The sequence below is a fragment of the Pimephales promelas genome, chromosome 11, assembly GCF_988280905.1.
Source record: "Pimephales promelas chromosome 11, fPimPro1.hap1.1, whole genome shotgun sequence".
NCBI classification, from domain to species: Eukaryota; Metazoa; Chordata; class Actinopteri; order Cypriniformes; family Leuciscidae; genus Pimephales; species Pimephales promelas.
The window spans coordinates 36,687,182-36,708,299 of NC_142779.1; the positions used below are offsets into that span (position 1 = coordinate 36,687,182).

Here is a 21,118-nt window from a genome sequence, read left to right on the forward strand (position 1 = left end):
TGTCAAGTTCTTCCCTTAACCCGCTCTGTGTCCCGCAGGAGTTCAGTTGCTGGCTCTGCTGGTGCCGACGCTCATCTCATACCTGCTGGACGAGACGAGTGTCTCCACGGCCCCCAGCTGCTCCACAGGCCTGCACGAGTTCGCCCTGCAGAACCTGATGCACATCGGCCCGCTGTACCCCGCGGCCTTCAAGACCGTCATGGGGGCGGCGCCAGAACTCAAGACCCGGCTCGAGGCGGCCATCAGATCCACGCAGGCCAACAGCAAAGCCAAGGCGGCGGCCAGACAGGCTCAGCCCAGTGTGCAAGCGGCGCCCACCATCAAACTCAAGACCAGCTTCTTCTAGTCCATCACCTGGATGTCTGTAGAACGCTGACGTGAATAAAAGTTACAGTGACGCTGTCATAAATCATAAGGATCTGTTACAAGCTTTACATCTTGTTTGTTTTTATGGACACATTTGAAATGCACCTTCATTCAAACTTAATAACCTACTTTTGAAAGCTCACGTTACACTGGTGGAAATAGAGATTCCCATTTACCTGAATATTTCCATGAACACATTCCCATGTTGTTGTTGTTTTTTTAACTGTGTTGCTTTTATTATAATTTAAGCCTCATATCATATTTATAAATTTTCCAGAAATTTCACAAAAATGTGTGGTTTCTGGTCAGTAATGATCATTGTTTTAAAGATTCAAGTATAAACTACTTGACTTCTGCTGTGGTTGTCTATGAATTCGGCTGAATCGCTGTTTAAATGTTGTTGCGGTCTGGGAATCTATTGAATATTTTAGAGTTGCTCAATGCTGGAGTTCTTGTTTGAGCTTTTAATAACTTGATTATGTCTGCCTTTCATTGCCTGTCATTCATTAAGTAAAAATATGTAATATATGCACCATTGCCTGTCATTCATATACAAATAACCATCCCAAACCATCCATAAGAGATTAGATGGTTGATCTGCACAGTTGTTCTCATGTATCCAAGCTATCGGGTGTAAAACCTAAGATATAAGCTTGATTTGCCCGACCTGATGCAGATCTCACTGGTTAAGGCTGGGTAGGGTGAGGGATTAGCGTTTGTAGACGATCAGGAGTGCCTAAGCCTATAAAGATCGCTAATTTGGGCAAAAATACCAGGTTTAAATCGGATGAAGCGACACATCCTGGCAGTTGCAATAGTGCGGCAGGCTATGCAATACTCGTTCCCTTACTCTTAGGGAACCAAGGTTACGTTCCCTTTTGAGAACGGTCACTTCATATTGCATTGATAATACGAAGTGGGGACGAAATGTAAAACGCTGCATATTAGCAACTGGCTGAATTAACCAGAGCCTAGGTAAACAACACGAACATGCCATAATCAGTCTCCCAGTATAGTGACACTAACCGGACTGGGTCGGGTTCAGGATTAAAACTGGGACTCATAACCATCCTAGGCCTACTTGTGCTTATGGACAGTAACATGCACTCTGAGGGGACCCTGGCCTGCAGGCAAGGAACCTCCAGATTATAAAATCTGAGAAATGTTGACAGCGAGGACCAGCTGGCCGCTGCACAAATATCTTGAATTGGTACACCACCGGACCACGCCCACGATGATTCTATGCCTCTCGTGGAATGGGCTTTAGCACCTATGGGACAGACCTGGACCCAGCGAGATTGCGTCCACTATCCATCTGGATAGTCTCTGTTTTTTCGTGACCGCCTAACCGGTGCAGAACACTCCAAGTATATTTTTAGAGCCCTAGCGGGACACAGCTGATTAGTGCCACCACAATTTTCTGGAAGTGCTAGCAGAGTAATGACCTGAGCTCTGAACGGGGTTGACAGCACCTTAGGTACACACCCGTGCCTTGGCTTGAGAGTGACTCTGGAGTCATTTATCCCAAATTCCAGGCAGGATGGGCTCACAGAGAATCCCTCACTCTCTTGACTGATACCAAGCCAGCAGCAGAGCAGTCTTCAGTGAAAGTGGTTTGAGGTCGACCGTCTGTAGCGGGGTGGCCATACTAAGGACCCTTTCTAAGTAACCCCAAGGACCGTGGAAAAGACCCATTCTGGTATAGTGGGAGACCTGGGGGTTCAACCTCCTGGCTCCTTTGAGAAAACGAATGATAAGGTTGTTTCTCCCCAGCGACTGGCCAGCCAGAGGAGCATGGTGAACTGCCATGGCCATCACGTACACTTTGAGCATGGATGGGGAGCGGCACGCATCCAGGAGCTCTTGTAAGAAAGAGCACCACTGACACTTCACATGATTGGGGCTCAAAGTCTATGGCTGAGCACCAGCCAGCAAATACTGACCACTTTAAAGCAAAGAGGCATCTTGTAGATGTTGTTCTAGCCTCAGTGATGGTGTTTAAGACCTTTTCTGGAAGGTCCCTGAAAACCAGTTCAGGGGCCATACATGGAGTTGGGGCAAGGGTGCCAGATCGCCCTGCACAGGGGCCCCTGAGACTTGACACCCTGCACAGAGGCCCCAGAGACCCGACACCCTGCCCAGGGGGCCCAGAGACCCGACACCCTGCACAGGGGCCCCAGAGACCCGACACCCTTCTCAGGGACCCCAGAGACCCGACACCCTGCACAGGGGCCCCAGAGACCCGACACCCTTCTCAGGGACCCCAGAGACCCGACACCCTGCACAGGGGGCCCAGAGACCCGACACCCTGCCCAGGGGGCCCAGAGACCCGACACCCTGCACAGGGGCCCCAGAGACCCGACACCCTTCTCAGGGACCCCAGAGACCCGACACCCTGCACAGGGGCCCCAGAGACCCGACACCCTTCTCAGGGACCCCAGAGACCCGACACCCTGCACAGGGGCCCCAGAGACTCGACACCCTGCACAGGGGCCCCAGAGACTCGACACCCTGCACAGGGGCCCCAGAGACTCGACACCCTGCACAGGGGCCCCAGAGACTCGACACCCTGCACAGGGGCCCCAGAGACCCGACACCCTGCACAGGGGCCCCAGAGACCCTAGCTGTGTGCGTCAGTGTTCAGAAGAAAAGAGTGTGTGTTTGTTTGGACTCATTGAGACTCAATGGTTCTCACGGTCTCATTTCCAACACCTGCGCTTCATGTCCTGTTTGTATGCTCAAATAACCTGACGGTTCATTCAGTCTCATTAGCTGAGCTCCGTTTCCTGTGTTTCCTGGTATTGTGGGTTTGATTATGGCTCTATATGCAGTTCTTGTGTTTGATTACATTTTGGATTCGTTTATTGTTTTGTGGATTGTTGTCATGTGTTTTGACCAATTTAGATTATTTAGTGTATGAATCATAATATTTTAATATTGTTCATGTAATAAATACATGAATGAATATATTCAAATATGCCTTTTAAACAGTTTTTGAATGTAATATTGCAACATAAATGATCATGGAAAGTTGCACTTGCATGACAAAACCTTGTTACAGTTTTTTTGAATGCATTAAAAATAAAATCCAATGCAAAGTCAGGAAAAATCAGTTCTGTAATTGTGAGTTTAATCTGGAGAGGTGTTTGATCATAAAGTGATCATAAAGTGCATGGCGTAGTTTACTGCTCTTTCCATTGGATTAGATTTTTTTTAATCTATTTTAAAAAAACTAATGAGGTTTTGTGATGCATGAGCAACTTGCAAGATGCATGAACATGTGCAAATGCAAATGTAATGTGGAGGGATGCTTTCATAAAGTGATCAAGTGCATGTTATAGTTTACTGCTCAGATTCAACAGTAGAGGACATTTATGATTCATGCATTGAAACAATGTGGACTCGAATGACATTACAAACTGAGCACAATGCCTGGCATCAGTGAGTTTATTAAACAGCCTGTGGAGGGAGACACATCCTCGAGCCCGAGCAACAAACCCATCAAACCCATTAAACTCCCGCAGCGGGAAACGACGGTAACGACCTGTTCTCCGCTCCCACATTCCTCCGCGGCGGCGATGATGACGTCACGAAGTGTTCCTCAAACATCCCGACACCAGACCCTCCTCATCCTCTCCGGACTCCTCTGCGACTCACTGCCTCTCAGGACCCGACACCGGACCTCATCCTCACGGACTCACAGTCTCTCAGGTGAGTTTCAGCAACATGAAGTATTATATGAGCTTCGATAAAATCCAGTTTGTTCATTTTATAGAACAAACATTATTTATTAGAACATTTTTGAATAAAAGTGTGTTAAACAGTGATGTCTTTGCGTTTTGGATTTGAAGTGAATTCATAAAACAGACTATTGTGCAGAAACAGATCATATTAGCTACTAATATCGTACGGTAAGTATGCGACTGATTGATATGCACTGAACACACTGTTAAAGTGTTTTATGGCGGCGTGTTATTGCATTTTAAATGGTTGCTTTAACTTTTAAACACATTTCTAGAAGTATGCGCCTGGAGCTGAGCCAATGGAAGCAGAGGGAAGGGTTGTCACATGTTTTCTGTGATGATGTACTGGTGTGTTGTTCTGATGTGTTTAACCCATGTAGAACCAGTATGATGCTGGGAATGTTCCTGATAATGACAGCTGTTGCCTGTGCTGTTGCTCAAGAGGCAGAAGAGCCCGTCTCATATACGGCAAGTGCATTATTAACCTGTCACGATTATTAATTAATCATACATGATCCTGGATCAACATCTTTGTTGATCCTTGGAGAAACATTTCTATCTACCAATCAGATTTGTGATTTTCAGAAGTTTACAGTGTAGAAGTTTAATCTTACAACACGGTTTAGTGCTTCTACATCAGTGTGATTCACCATCAGCTCCCTCTGATTTTAGGGATAAGTTACAGTTATGTTAATGGATAAGTTACGGTTATGTTTATGGATAAGTTACGATTATGTTTATGGATAAGTTACAGTTAGGTTTATGGATTAGTTACGGTTATGTCAATGGATAAGTTATGGTCAGGGTTATGGATAATTTATGGTTATGTTCATGGATAAGTTACGGTCAGGGTTATTATAGAAATGTTACGGTTATGTTTATGGATAAGTTACGGTCAGGGTTAGCTTAATGGATAAGTTACGGTTATGTTAATGGATAAGTTACGGTTATGTTTATGGATAAGTTACGGTTATGTTAATGGATAAGTTACGGTTATGTTTATAAATAAGTTACGGTTATGTTTATGGATAAGTTACGGTTATGTTTATGGATAAGTTACGGTTATGTTAATGGATAAGTTACGGTTATGTTTATGGATAAGTTACGGTTATGTTAATGGATAAGTTACGGTTATGTTTATGGATAAGTTGCGGTTATGTTAATGGATAAGTTACGGTTATGTTTATGGATAAGTGATGGTTATGTTAATGGATAAGTTACGGTTATGTTTATGGATAAGTTACGGTTATGTTAATGGATAAGTTACGGTTATGTTAATGGATAAGTTACGGTTATGTTTATGGATAAGTTACGGTTATGTTCATGGATAAGTTATGGTCAGGGTTATGTTTTTTGAATACGGCTAAGACTACATTTTCAGACAGGAATGTTTTTCCAGGATCAACAAAATATGTTGATTTAGGAACTTGTCTTATTTGGCCAAATCACGTTACCATTACTCACGTTTATTCAATCTAATTACAATTATTTGAGATAACTGCAAAACTGACATTTTACATCTAAATAAGGGGATATTAAATGATCATGAAATGGCATCAGACGCCCACGCTGAACTACAGCTGAAAGACCCTGAGCTGGTCGGCCTGATGTCAGATGGTTTTATTAGAGGTTTGGACCAATCCTCTTTTTTTTACCTTCCAGGGGGTCAATCAGGGAGACCAGCTCAAACCAGCTCAGGATCTTTTATCTGTATATTCAGCGTTAACATCTGATGCCATTTCATGGGCTTATTTAGATGGCAAAGTGTAATGTTTGCGGTGATCTCTAATAAGGGGTGGAAAAACACTTCCTTCGTTTGAAATGATCGTGACAGGCCTGTTTACATACATGTGTGATTGTGTTGTTATTACAGCTCATATATGTGTTCAACTGACTGTTATTGTTCACAGTGCACAGAAGGCTATGAATATGATCCCGTTAAAGAGGTATGCACAGGTAATAACCTTCAGTGCGGTTGATATAACACTCTCTCTCTGGTCTTGTAAGCACAACTGTTGTGTTTCTGTGTTTGAGAAGGACACCGAAGGCCACAGTAACGGCGGTTTCTCTCCGTGTGTGTGAACAGATGTTGACGAGTGCGCCCTTGTTTCTGACGCCTGTAAAGGGGGCATGAGGTGCATAAACCACTACGGCGGATACCTCTGCCTCCCTCAGAACGCACAGATCTTCGTCAGCGACGGGGACGAGTCCTCACACTCATCAAACCCACCGAACCCTCGGACCCGCTCGGACCCCAGAGCCGGAGACGCGCGCTGCTCGCCCGGGTTCACGCGCGACGTGCAGAACGTCTGTCAAGGTACGGCGGAGAGCACACAGTAGGACATCGATGACTAGAACATCTGCACTCATACATGTACAGGGAGAAGCTTAATGAGCAGAAGAGATAAGAGTATAGTCGAGAAGGCCGTGTATCGTAGGGTTTAAAACAGTTCAGTGATGATGACGCTCGAACGGCAGCGAACAGGGAACGTTCTGGCAAGTCATGAACAAACGTTCTTCATTCAGAGCTGTCTGTTCTTTTTTTTAAAAACTACTTACTAATTGAGAGAACATTCCGAATGAATGTTCCATTATGTTTGCAAAATTATACAATGGAATGTTTCCTTAGTGTTCTCATATCTAAGAAAAATTAATAAGTAAATAAATATTTTTAAAACATTTTTAAAAGTTTGAAATAAAAGTCGAGAGAACATTCAAAAATAACGTTTTTATATCTAATGAGAACGTTAGCAAAACATTCTTAGAACATGTTGTTGTTGTGGGTGGGCTGAGCTTTAACTCTTGAGTTTTTACCGTGTGTGTGTGTGTGTGTGTGTGTGTGCAGATGTAGACGAATGCGCTCAGGACACACACACCTGCAGTGCAGAGCAGACCTGCTTCAACACCAGAGGCTCTTACACCTGCCAGTGTCCTCCTGGACTCCAGAAACACAGAGAGCAGTGTGTGGGTGAGTGCAGAACAGCACTGGTCTGGGGTCAGAGGTCAGCCAGAGTGCTCTTGTGATCTCACTGGTTAAGACAGGTTATTTTTCCTGTCCATGCATACCTGTGTATCTGTGTACTGTAGATATGCATCTGTGTAGATGTGTATATATGTAGAAGTGTATATGAAGAGTTCAGATGCAAAAGCCTCTAAATGCCATTTGAAATTTTCTTCTTTAATGATGATTTTTAACAAACTTGTATATTTAAGTTCAGTAATTTCACTTAAATAACAATTAATAGGTAATTATCATTGCCATTTTAGTGAAATTACTGAACTTAAATATACAAGCTTGATAAAAATCATCATTAAAGAAGAACATTTCAAATGGCACTTAGAGGCTTTTGCATCTGAACTCTTCATATGTGTATCTGTTGCGTGCATGTGTGGAAGGTTCAGTCATTATGTTTCTCATCCATGTGAACTACCGACTTTCAGACTTTTGAAACTGAGTCCCCTTCAGAAATCCCTGAAACCCCTGCAAATGTTTCATCAGATTTTGGTCTATCAAACAATAATCAAAAACAAAAAGGAGATGTTACCATTATCACCCTGCAAATCTGTCAAGAATCCCATCGGTTATATGAGCAGTGTTTGTGTTGACCTCTTTGCAGACAGAAACGAGTGTCTGCTGTCACACTTCTGCATGCACACGTGTGTGAACACCGCTGGCTCTTACTACTGCGAGTGCAATGATGGATACCAGCTCGCCAGCAACAACCACAGCTGTGTAGGTGAGTTAAGACCAGACCTGTGTGTGTGCGTGTGTGTGTGTGTGTGTGTGTGTGTGTGTGTGTGTCTGTTTTGGTGGACAAATCCTGTCCTTAACAACATGCATTTCTAACCTACTGCTCTTCCCTCTCTTAATACGAAATACATTTGATGGAGTCAGTGGATTAAAATAGCATGGTCAGTGCTTTTAAAGGAGTAGTTCACTTTTGAAAAAACTTGTGCTGATAATTTACTCACCCCCATGTCATCCAAGATGTCCATGTCTTTCTTTCTTCAGTCGAAAAGAAATTTAGATTTTTGATGAAAACATTCCAGGATTTTTCTCCATATAATGGACTTCAATGGGAACCAAACGGTTCAAGGTCCAAAAGACAGTGTTAATAACAGTTTCAGATGCAGCTTCAAATGTCTGTAAACGACACCAGACGATGAATAAGGGTCTTATCATGCGAAACGATCGCTTATTTCAAAGCTTATTCCAAAAATGTAACTTTTCTAAGGACAAATGCTAGTCTTGCTCTATTCTGTGAGGCGCGTTTGTAACGTCACGTAATACGTAATTACGTTCAAAAGGTCACGGGCGACGTAGCCGAAAGTACAGAGTCAGTGTTTACAAGTTGAACGCATAGGTTGAACGTGCAAACTAACTCAAACGCCGTTTACAAAAAAAGGAATTAAAAGGTAAAACAACGATGTCGGACGATTTTGATTCTGTACTTCCAGCTACGTCGCCCGTGACCTTTTGAACGTAATTACGTATTACGTGACGTTACAAACGCGCCTCACAGTATATTACAAGGCTAGCATTTGTCCTTAGAAAAGTTACATTTTTGGAATAAGTTTTGAAATAAGCGATCGTTTCGCATGATAAGACCCTTATTCATCGTCTGGTGTTGTTTAAAGACATTTGAAGCTGCATCTGAAACTGTTATTAACTGTCTTTTGGACCTTGAACCGTTTGGATCCTGGAATGTTTTCATCAAAAACCTACATTTCTTTTCGACTGAAGAAAGAAAGACATGGACATCTTGGATGACACGAGGGTGAGTAAATTATCAGCAAAAGTTTTTTCAAAAGTGAACTACTCCTTTAAGTGTTATATTCACAGTAGAATATTCAATATTGGGCAACATACAGGAAGCCTCCTATATTTTATAGTAATAGACAATAGACACAGTCTGTTACACTTATGATCACTGTGTCAATACCTTAAAGTGAAATAGATGTCCTTATGATAAATGGGCAAGAAGTCTCTCAGATTAGCTTGCTTCAGAGTTCTGCCAAGAATTTGACTTCAGATCTTTTACAAAGGAATTTAAAAGGCCTTGTGGAATGGACAGGAGCAAGAGGAGCTTCAAATTAAAGGTGAATTTGTTAGCACAACATCATTTAAAAGGAGAGAGAGTTTCAAGGTTTCAAAGCTGTCATTTGCAAATCAACATTGTTCAGTTCTTCTGAGAACAGCAAGGAATGTGAAACTTGAGAATGATGCCTCACTTGTCAAATCAAAGCATGAAGATCTTTGCCAATAAAATGTGTTCTTTGATCAACAACATGATAAGGAATTCCTTGGTGAGGAAAGGTTTCCTGCTAAAGCATTTATACATGGAAATCTTGCACCTCAGTGGAAACTGAAGAACATACTGTTAAGAATGGGTCTTAAGAGCAGTAAAAATACACCGAATGTGTCCAAGATCCTGCAGTCGTGACAGAAGAACAGAAGAATGTTTTATAATCATTTCAAAAGATGCATGTGTTGACCAACTGTAACTAAAAAACGAGGAATCACGGTGTGCTTAATTAAAATCTGCAGGGTTACGGCCTTCCAGGAACTGATGCTGCATCCCAATTCGTTTACTTATACTACGCCCTAAAAGTAAGCTTTGGGACGTACTATCACGTCATCTTTAACGGACAGCTCGTGCATCCTGTCACCGTAAACCGCCCTGTCAATCATCTCGTCACAGTTAAAATCCTCCATTCTATCTAATTTTATTTCCTACCGTTTCGGAGAGCACGTTCATCTGCCAGTTGTGGGTCTTTCATGCTCTCCTCGTGTTTGCAATTTGAATATAATGATGCATTTAAAACGTAATGGCTAAACGTGTCTTTACAAAAGTTCACAATGCTGCTGCAAATGCAATATAATGTGGACAACATTGAATAAATTCATTTTCATTAGGTTAGATACTGATAATGAATCACTCAAAGCTCTTTATCTAAACCTCTCTACACAACCGTCCTCCGTATCGACTACGTGTCTGTAGTTTTTTAACACTTTTTACTCGTGTTTGTAGTTCTAACCGAATCCTCGTCCACCGCGCAATGGTTTGTGGGTAATATCAGCCGTTAGAGTGTGCATCGATCTACACTTCGGATTCTGACCGGAAAAAGTTATCTTTGAACACTCATATCAACATACTACGGTTTGGGACGAACTAATTCTATTTTCGAAAACGATTTAGGACGGATAGTATGCGAATTGGGACGCAGCATGAGTTTGACCCCCCTGGCTTACTCAATATTAACTTTTTGTTTATTAAACGGTCATATAAAATATCACATTTGCAATTGTGCCCATATTCAGGAAAAACAGCACTCTTGCTCATACGATATTGCAAAACTATATTGTATCATATAAATGCAAGATGTTATAATGGTGTCATGGATCAGAAGATGAAGAAGATATGTAATCCGAAGGTAAGTAGTCTGGTGGAAGTTCAGTGTTGACCGACGAGACCAGATAACTGTGATGAGGAGCGTGACCCCCCCCCCCCCCCCCCTCGGTGGGCGGGGCTACACTGGCCGCCAGTGTTGTAGTACTCTAGACTCGGACTCGTCTCGGACTCGGTCTCGAGACCATATTTTAATGGTCTTGGTCTTGTCATGGACTCGTGTCCATTTGGACTCGGAATTGACTCGTACTCGAACATTTTTTTTTTTAGGACTCGGAATTATTCCCGAATCCACTCGAGTTCAATTAAAAATATTTTTCATGATTATTAATGTATATTAATAAAATATTTTTTTTAAATTGATTGACACGCCCAGTGATTGGTGATTTTCTAGTGCGCAACTGCGCATGACAAATTGTAATAAAATTGCTTTTAACACCACCTACTATGTGGCCTTTTTACCCTAAACTGATCATATTTTTTAAACTCCAAGTAAATTCAGTAAAAAAAAAAAAAAAAAGATTTCTCTAAGTAAATAAAAGTAAATTAGGTAATCAACCCTCACTGGTCTCAGTCTCGACTCGGACTCGACCGTCTCTGGTCTCGGTGTCGACTCGGACTCGACTCTCTATGGACTCGGTCTTGACTCGGAGTCGACTCTCTCTGGTCTCGGTGTCGACTCGGACTCGAGTGAGGTGGTCTCGACTACAACACTGCTGGCCGCGTTGATCTTCTTCAGCGGGGGTGGGGTTTTATCCTCTTTGACGTCATAGTTCCCCACTTTGACGAGTCGTTTGCTGAGGCTGGTGTCAATAAAAGCTTTTATTGGACTAACAAGGACATTTTCAGTTCTGAAACTTACAGGATATTCTTATACTATGATGACCTCTTAGATGTCAAAAACTCAAGGAAAATTAGATTTCTCAGTTCATCACCCCTTTAATTCATCTGCTACAGCAAAAAAAATGATTTATCAAAACTCGAACGGTAAATAATATGCTGTATTTTTTTTAGATCATGAATAGTACATATTTTGTACCATTCACGACTCTCACGTTGGTCTCCGCCATTTTAAAAAGGTCAAAGGTTATCTCAATAAATGTTATTGACATAATTGATAATATCAGCTCACACATCATTAAAACAACAAATGCAATATTATCCTAGACGATACATATCGCATACTCCTGCCTGATGCTTTGACTTGTTTTGGAATTTGTTTTTATTGTGGGAGAAGAAATTTATGAACCAACTGGCCAAATAATGTCTGAAATATATCTTACTATTAACTGACTTATTTCAGTTTTGGATTTGGCCTGTGTTTCAGATGTGAATGAGTGTGATCTGTCTCAGCCGTGCCAGCATCAGTGTTTCAACCTGCTGGGCTCGTACATCTGCCAGTGTGATCGGGGTTATGAACTCGCTCCGGATTCAGTCTCTTGTGTGGGTAAGTGTTCGTTCTGCATGATCTGACTACACTCCCTACTTTCTTGAAGGCATTAGTTAAAGCAGTGAAACACGCTCCGGGCTTATATAGGGATGAGAGCTGCCGAAAAGATCCTAAAGACAGGATTTCACTTAGATAAGTGTACACCACATTTTATATATCAGCAGTCCACAAGAGGGCGTTACAAATATTAGTTAACAAGAAAGTGCTAAATTAAACCAGACATTCAATCATTTTATATATTCATTTAAATATGCATCAATATTTAACTAAACAAAAACCTATTGTAATAAAATATAATGAATTCTTTATGGGCCGGTTGTTTAATGTCTGTGATTCATTGCATTGTTATGTGGAGATCACATTCACAACATGACATTCTGACTAGCACATAACATGCAGATTACATACAGTATTTGCTTTGTTTATTTGTGATTAATTTCACATGTTTGGATTGAGTTAACCTGCTTACACAGTCATTTACTCAACAAAACCAAAATGCGTTTGAATGTGCATTTTTATCTGAAATTCACCAAATCTTCGATATCCACATTTTAATTGGACCGCAGCACAAAATGTCATTCTTCATCATTAGCTAGATCGTGTCATCATGACAATATTGTCATCATTCAGATCATATCAGTTCAGTGTTGATTCAAGTTCAAGTTCATCAATGAAACAGTAGTGTGGTTATTAGCTCAAGTCAGTTTGCGTTTCGTTCTCATCTGACAGTGTCAGTGCAGTCACATCAGTATATAAATGTTATATGTGACGGCTGGTTGAGTTGGATGTTGTTCTGGTGTGTGTCCAGACGTCGATGAGTGTGCGTTCTCCAGCTACATGTGCCAGTATGTGTGTATGAACAGCCCGGGTGGATATTCCTGCTCCTGCCCAGACGGATATCAGCTGCAGAGAACAAGAATGTGTCAAGGTATCGGCCTCCTCCTTCATGAGATATTACGCTTGTCTTTTCTCTCCGTCCACACCCAGATATTTCACATCAGAGCAAGATGGCCAGGAATTCCCAAACACGTCATGGAAACAATGCAGGGCTCAAATGATGTGATCTTATTTCTTTAATCCATATGCATGAAACAAAAAGGCTGTTTATTTGTTCTAAACTGAGGGAAAGATATTAGCTTAAGGTTGTGTGTGTGTGTGTGTGTGTTGCTACAGTCTTGTCATGGTGCCCAACAATAGGTGTGCTCATGCAAATGGAATTTCCATTGGCAATTTTTACACTCTCAGGGAAAAAAAAGGTTAAATGGAGTTCTAAAAAGACTTTATGCCCAAAGGGTTCATTTTTTAAATGATGGCATTTCGGGTTATTTCAATTTTTGTAATTAAAACCAAAATGGACTAATTATGACTAAACAAAACAATATCATGATGGAAACCCCAAAAGGTTGTATATATGACGTGCCCTTTAACGTTCTAGAACCTTTTTTCCAAGAGTGTACTTCTGTAATTTGAGTTATTTCTCATAAAATACAAGACAGCAGTGCAATTAAAGCAACATCTGTTCTATATGCACATTAATCAGGAAAACCTCATTTAAAGAGATGAGTTTCAAGAAGAGATTTAAAACTACTAAGACAATTTAAAAGCTGGATAACGTACTAAACATGATATGTATAAGTAACTTATAGTGTAATTGATTAAGAACAGGAGATTAATTGTAATTGTAAGTGTTTTGGAGAAAAACATTTATTTTATAGTGTGATTTACCCCCCACTTTCAATTCTTTTGCTTCAATGAAAGGTTAGAATTTTGCCAATTTTTTGAATGGAAGATCAAAAGGAAAAACAATGCAGAATTATTTTTTACAGCCAGTTTTCATCATATTTATCAGGGGTCCCATTAATTCTGAGCACGACTGTATATTCTGTATATATATATATATGACACATCGCTAATCCGAATCTTTTCTCCGGTATGGAAGACATCAATGAGTGTGACACGGGCCATGAGTGCAGGGAAGATGAGATGTGCTGGAACTATTACGGAGGGCACCGCTGTTACCCGCAGAACCCGTGTCAGGAGCCGTACGTGCAGACGGCCCAAAAGTAAGTCGGGACCCTTTAAAGCTTTGAACTCATTTAAGCTTGGGGAATAAGAGTCATCTTCTTGCTTCGCTTCCCAGCCGGTGCTCGTGTCAGTCCGCGGCTGCGTGTCGAGGCCTGCCTCAGTCTATAGTGTACAAGTACATGAGCCTTCATTCAGAGCGCAGCGTACCGGCAGACATCTTTCAGATCCAAGCCACAAACATCTTCCCCAGCGCGCACTACACCTTCAGGATCAAAGCCGGCAACGATGGAGGAGCGTTCTTCCTGCGGGTGAGTAACAACACCGAACACGGTCCAATCAGCCACTTCAGTAGATATTACTCTCCGTCAAAACATGCTCTCGGCTGTTTTAAACACGCTTAACCCTTGTGCGACCGGATGGGCATTTGTGTCTTTTTTCAGTTTGTTTGTTTTTTGATCATTTTACCAATGCCAACTGCATATACTGTATTTTGGCACAGGTGTGTATTTTTATTGGAATTTTACTCTTTCACCGCCATTTCCTTTAAAAAACTATTTTGCACTTGTAACACAAAATTACGGAAGCCCTGAACCGCAACCTAAAAAAAAAAAAAAAGTCAGTAAAAAAAAAAAAAAAATCTGTAAAAAAAAAAAAAAATCTGTAAAAAAAAAAAAATCTAGCATTTCGAGATTAAAGTCGAAATGTTTCGAGATTAAAGTCGAAATGTTTCGAGATTAAAGTCGAAATGTTTCGAGATTAAAGTCGGAATGTTTCGAGATTAAAGTCGAAATGTTTCGAGATTAAAGTCGAAATGTTTCGAGATTAAAGTCAAAATGTTTCGAGATTAAAGTCGAAATGTTTCGAGATTAAAGTCGAAATGTTTCGAGATTAAAGTCGGAATGTTTCGAGATTAAAGTCGAAATGTTTCAAGATTAAAGTCGGAATGTTTTGAGATTAAAGTCGAAATGTTTCAAGAGTAAAGTCGAAATGTTTCGAGATTAAAGTCGGAATGTTTCGAGATTAAAGTCGAAACATTGTGCATTCATAACAGTGCGGGTCCACTGGCTCAGAGCGCGCGCGTGTGCGTGTGAAGTCGAACTGCCATGGAAAAACACAAAATAGTAGCTTTTTACTTTTATCTGAATTACTTAACTTACTTTATTGTAATAAAATATAATACGCCGGAATAGACTTTAGCCTATAGGAAAACCAACACGGAAAACACTTTTCAGACTGGATGGAGAAATTTAGCTTTATGAATGAATGAATGAATGAATAGGGCATTTATATAGCGCTTTCATATATGCCTACACTCAAAGTGCTTTACAATCATATCAGAGAATCTCTCCTCAACCATAAGTGGTTATTAAATCTTAGGAAATCACAGGATCCGGCCAAATGATTGGATACAGAATGATGCACTTAAAATGTATCCAGAGCGTATTTACGGTGAAGAGGGAGACCGAACAGTTACTGTTGTTTTCTCGACCCAGATAGTGTTGACTAGACGAGCACGAAAACACCTCAGAAACACTGCCACTAGCACGTGTGACGTGTGTAGAATTTTGTTGAAAGCCCAGATAAAAGTAAAAAGCTACTATTTTGTGTTTATCCATGGCAGTTCGACTTCACACACACACACACACACACACACACACGCGCGTGCGCTCTGAGCCAGTGGACGCGCACTGTTATGAATGCACAATGTTTCGACTTTAATCTCGAAACATTTCGACTTTAATCTCGAAACATTCCGACTTTAATCTCGAAACATTTCGACTTTAATCTCGAAACATTCCGACTTTAATCTCGAAACATTTCGACTTTAATCTCGAAACATTTCGACTTTACTCTTGAAACATTTCGACTTTAATCTCGAAACATTTCGACTTTACTCTTGAAACATTTCGACTTTAATCTCGAAACATTTCGACTTTACTCTTGAAACATTCCGACTTTAATCTCGAAACATTTCGACTTTAATCTCGAAACATTCCGACTTTAATCTCGAAACATTTCGACTTTAATCTCGAAACATTCCGACTTTAATCTCGAAACATTTCGACTTTAATCTCGAAACATTTCGACTTTACTCTTGAAACATTTCGACTTTAATCTCGAAACATTTCGACTTTACTCTTGAAACATTTCGACTTTAATCTCGAAACATTTCGACTTTAATCTCGAAACATTCCGACTTTAATCTCGAAACATTTCGACTTTAATCTCGAAACATTCCGACTTTAATCTCGAAACATTCCGACTTTAATCTCGAAACATTTCGACTTTAATCTCGAAACATTTCGACTTTAATCTCGAAACATTTCGACTTTAATCTCGAAACATTTCGACTTTACTCTTGAAACATTTCGACTTTAATCTCGAAACATTTCGACTTTAATCTTGAAACATTTCGACATTAATCTCGAAACATTCCGACTTTAATCTCGAAACATTTCGACTTTAATCTCGAAACATTTCGACTTTAATCTCGAAACATTTCGACTTTAATCTCGAAACATTTCGACTTTACTCTTGAAACATTTCGACTTTAATCTCGAAACATTTCAACTTTAATCTTGAAACATTTCGACATTAATCTCGAAACATTCCGACTTTAATCTCGAAACATTTCGACTTTGATCTCGAAATGCTAGATTTTTTTTTTTTTACAGATTTTTTTTTTTTTACTGACTTTTTTTTTTTTTAGGTTGCGGTTCAGGGCTTCCGTACAAAATAGTTCAACTCAAAAATGTCCGCATTGAAAAACTATTTTTAATCCCAGGGCCATTTAACTATAAGACGACCCAGTCTTTGTCATGAGATTTTCGAAATTTCAAGGCTTCAAAATAAAATAAAAAAATAAAATTTTTTACCAGATTGTGCCAATTTCTCCAGGTTTGGCCTTTAAAGCAAATACTCACTTTATTATTGAGTCCATTGGATACGTTATTCAGCTATAAATAAGTGTGGTGTGGTTTGAATGTGTGTAAACAAAAATGATGTGAGTGTGTGTGTTTGTGTACTCTACTGCAAATCACAAATCCAGTTTTAATCCGTGTTTCACAACACAAAGTTTTACTGTGTTTAATGGGGAAATCTGGCACTGAAAGCTCATTTTTATCAACCTCAAATTCGTAACACAGTAGTTTTAACACAGTCTGATAATTTTCATAAACTTAAACCTACAGTAGGTAGACAACCAGAATGTTGAGGTGAAAAGTTTTGAAAAGTTGAGGTGTATTTGCTGCCTTTGGCCGCTAAGAGGCTCAACAATCACAGACTTTGAAAAGTGTCCGTTTTTTGTGTAATCTTCAACTGCGCCGCGGCTCTTTCAGAGCGATTGAAAGATGGTAGCAGATTAATTCAAGTGAAACGTAGTTAAATTAATTAATTAATCACAATACTGAAATTAAATTGAAAAAATAATGAAACCTTAAAATATTGCAGTCAAAACATATTAGGCTACATCAATGAGGCTTTACAATCGTATAAGACGACAGCGCATTAGTGGTCCAGTGATAGCTGTGTGGATAACGCATCATCCGCAACCTCATAGACCTCCCAACGACGCAAGATCGAACCTCGTTACATGCTCTTGGCCGACAGCTTTATGTTTATCCTACCGTTCTTGAAGCTTAAATAGGTAGCTTTTGCAATCCGTCCCCTCAATTTATAAACTGTAGGCTACTCACGGATAAACTGTTCCCTCGGTTTAACAATTCGTGCCCACGGATTAATAAACCGTACCCACGAGTTCCTAATCCCTGCTCTCAGATTTGTAAACCGTGCCCTCAGTTTTTGAAATATGTACCCACAAATTCATAAATTTGTGGCTCGTCCCCGAGAATGTGCCGCATGATTCAACCAGGCCTCCTGTTTAGATGCGGGATGCATTGTTTTTAAAAGGACTTCACTTACAAAAATCAAAAATAAAATCAATATAGCCTAAGACAAACACAAAGTTATAGGTCTATAAAAATAAAACATTCATAAATTGTTTTACATATTCCTGTCTTAAGTGAACTCATTTAAAGTTATAAACGCAAATAATAGGCCTAATAATAATATGCTATTATTATTACATTTAGGCTACATATTTAGATATAAGACGCTTTTATAAAAAAAAAAAGAAACAAAGCAATTCGACAAATGTCAGTCATAATAGGCCTACTGGTTAGACAATAATAAAACAGGGCTGAGATTATCACAAATAGGCCTAAACACAAGATTTTGACGCATATTTGCCTTTATTAAACATTTAAAATATTCGCAAATTAATATGAAAAAAAAAAGATTTTGCTTTCTAAAAACTATATTTTTTTTGCCCGCAGTGCTAAATGAGAAGAGCATGTGAGAGATGATTTATAGGTGATTTATAGGCTTGTGTCTGAAAAATAACGACGTTTTCTTGTTATTGTGAGTTTACACAAATAAAAGTAGTTGCAAATAATGTATTATGTAGGCTATTATGTATTTTTTTTCCGTATGACCAGAAATGCTAGATTATTTTAAATTGTTCCACTGTTGATAGGAACATGCAACCCAGACAGCAAACTGACATTGAATCAACGTGGAAACGACGTCTCTCATGACATTGAAACAACGTTGATTTTGCTCATCGAATTAACGTTGAACCAACGTCAGACGCGGCATTCTTCAAAGCTAAATGAAAATCGAAAATTGGTTTGCTTTCATAACGTTGAAACAACGTTGATTTCAAGTTGATTTTCCGTTAGTTTTGAAAGAATGACGCGTCTGACGTTGGTTCAATGTTAATTCGATGAGCAAAACTATGTCAGATCAACGTTGTTTCGATGTCATATTTCCACGTTGATTCAATGTCAGTTTGCTATCTGGGAAGTGTTTGCGGCCGCGGCAGTGACATGCACACAAACAGTTGGATATACGTTAAAACCTGTGTTTGTTTGTTAGAATCGTAGCCTATTATTATTGTCTAAGACTGACATTTGACGAATTGCTTTGTTCTTTTTTGTGGATAAAAGCGTCTTCTAAATAGGCCTGTAGCCTAAATGCATTTTTATTTGCATTACTACTATGAATGAGTTCACCGACGACAGTAATATATTTAACATAAAAATAATTTATAACTTATAACCAAACCTTTTACAGTTTTTGAACTGTGTTATTATTAGGGCCCAAGCCCTGAAAGGGCGAAGGCCCTATTGTTTTCCTAAGGATTATTTTTCTTTACTATTATTATTATAATTAGGGCCCAAGCCCTGAAAGGGCGAAGGCCCTATTGTTTTCCTTGGGATTATTTTTCTTTAGTATTATTATTTTACTACCTTTTTGGCACTTTTGGAGCCCTTAACATGCTCAAAAACTCTTGAAACTTTGCACACGGGTCAGAACCCGCGGCCATCAGAGCCGGGCTAAAGCTGGTACCTGGGCGTGGCAGGGCGGCTCGTCAGCGCCCCCTGGAACGGGGTCCGAACACTTGGTCCATAACTCAAACACGCTTGTATGTAATAATATGAAATTCGGTACACATGTTGATCTCATCGTTTCATCTATACCTCGCGCTCTTACTTTTTACCCCAGCCCAACAGGAAGTCGGCTATTGAGGTTTGTTTGTAAAACGCTCGCAATGGAATGTCAAATACTCCTCCTAGAGCTTTGATCCAAATTCGACGAAACTCGGTCAGCGTGAAGTCAAGACATTGAGGATGAAAGTTTGCGAGGGGATTTTTGATATCTCGAACGGTTTGGCCGTGGCGAGGAAACGAAATCATGGCGAGAAACGTGAAACAGGAAGTGTGTTATAACTTCAGCATACATTAACTGATCTTGATGAAACTTCAGCAGTGTGTTCGCTGTAAGAGGACGATCACATGGATGTGACTATTGTGAGTCAAAGTTATAGCGCCACCAACTGGCAGCAGGAAGTGTGTCACTTTCAAAATGCTTTGATATCACCCTTTTATTTTTACCCGATTTGCTTCAAACTTCATATGTATAATGTAAACATACGGCAGATGTAGACCTGTGAATGGATTCTTGATATCTTTGAAACTGTTGCCGTGGTGACGCATCAAACTTTACCATTCTTTTTGGATGCTTTTGAGACCCTTAGCATGCTTGAAATTGCATGAAACTCAACAGACACATCACATTTATTAGCCAGTGGACACGTGCAAAGTTTCAGAAACGGGCGTGGTGAGGGCTCAGTAGCGCCACCTTTTGACAAAAGTGGGGTTGTTAGTTTTATCTACAGTTACAAAAATCGGTATGTATATTGTACTCCTCGAGCCGGACAACTTTCTAATTGACACTCATTAGCTAGGACCCACAGAAAGTCAGATATGTTTGTTTGAATGTAGAGAAAATCTCAGAATTTTGCCAGTGTCTCAGTGTCCCTCTGTGTGAGTGAGAGGAGGGGCGCCTGTCAGGTTAATTTTAACCCTTTATTTGCTGTGTGCGACTTCACTGGCATTTTCGGGGGCCTTAACATCCTCAAAAACTCTTGAAACTTTGCACACGGGTCAGAACCCATGGCCATCAGAGCTGGGCTGAAGCTGGTAACCGGGCGTGGCAGGGCGGCTCGACAGCGCCCCCTGGACTGGGATTCGAACATTTGTCCATAAATCAAACACACTTGCATGAATTAATATGAAACTCGGTACAATTATAGATCACATCAGGCCAAACAACTTTCGTGCTCTAAGTTTTATGACAGTTCAAATGGAAGTTATTTATGAATTATGAATTATGGGTTGTTTGAATAATTGTCCTAGGAGAAATACATCAAATCACAATGCATGTGTTTACCAATCACAACCAAACTCGGTGTGCATGAAGTCAAGACATTGAGGATGCTAAATTCCGGACGGATTTTTGATATCTCGAACGGTCTGGCCGTGGCGAGGAAATGAATTTTATGACTAAAGAAGGACACATAAAGTGTGTTATAACTTTGCTCAATTTACCTACAGTTACAAAACTTACCACGTATATTGTTCTCGTCAAGCCGATCAACTTTCCAATTTAAAGTCATTCGCTCTGAGCAACAGAAAGTCAGATATTGTAGTTTGAATGGATTTATTTCCCCTGCGATTTTCTCTCTCTCTCTCTCTCTCTCTCTCTCTCTGTGTGTGTGTGTG

General features: G+C 40.2%; 2 protein-coding genes across 2 annotated transcripts in view; both read left to right on the plus strand.

Annotated features, from left to right (window-relative positions):
- Positions 1–898, plus strand: part of heatr5b (HEAT repeat containing 5B) — a 32,435-nt gene extending 31,537 nt beyond the window's left edge. Inside the window, exon 35 of the mRNA XM_039690473.2 lies at positions 39–898. Coding sequence (XP_039546407.2) covers positions 39–346 — 308 coding nt within the window. The 3' untranslated portion in view covers positions 347–898. The remainder of the gene's footprint in view (positions 1–38) is intronic.
- A 3,059-nt stretch (positions 899–3,957) lies between these two features.
- The window catches only part of efemp1 (EGF-like fibulin extracellular matrix protein 1), a 33,953-nt gene continuing 16,792 nt past the window's right edge, over positions 3,958–21,118 (plus strand). Inside the window, exons 1-10 of the mRNA XM_089117367.1 lie at positions 3,958–4,077; positions 4,490–4,575; positions 6,015–6,065; positions 6,196–6,426; positions 6,955–7,077; positions 7,727–7,846; positions 11,847–11,966; positions 12,778–12,897; positions 13,909–14,032; positions 14,110–14,302. Of these exons, the coding sequence (XP_088973493.1) occupies positions 4,497–4,575; positions 6,015–6,065; positions 6,196–6,426; positions 6,955–7,077; positions 7,727–7,846; positions 11,847–11,966; positions 12,778–12,897; positions 13,909–14,032; positions 14,110–14,302 (1,161 nt within the window). The 5' untranslated portion in view covers positions 3,958–4,077; positions 4,490–4,496. The remainder of the gene's footprint in view (positions 4,078–4,489; positions 4,576–6,014; positions 6,066–6,195; positions 6,427–6,954; positions 7,078–7,726; positions 7,847–11,846; positions 11,967–12,777; positions 12,898–13,908; positions 14,033–14,109; positions 14,303–21,118) is intronic.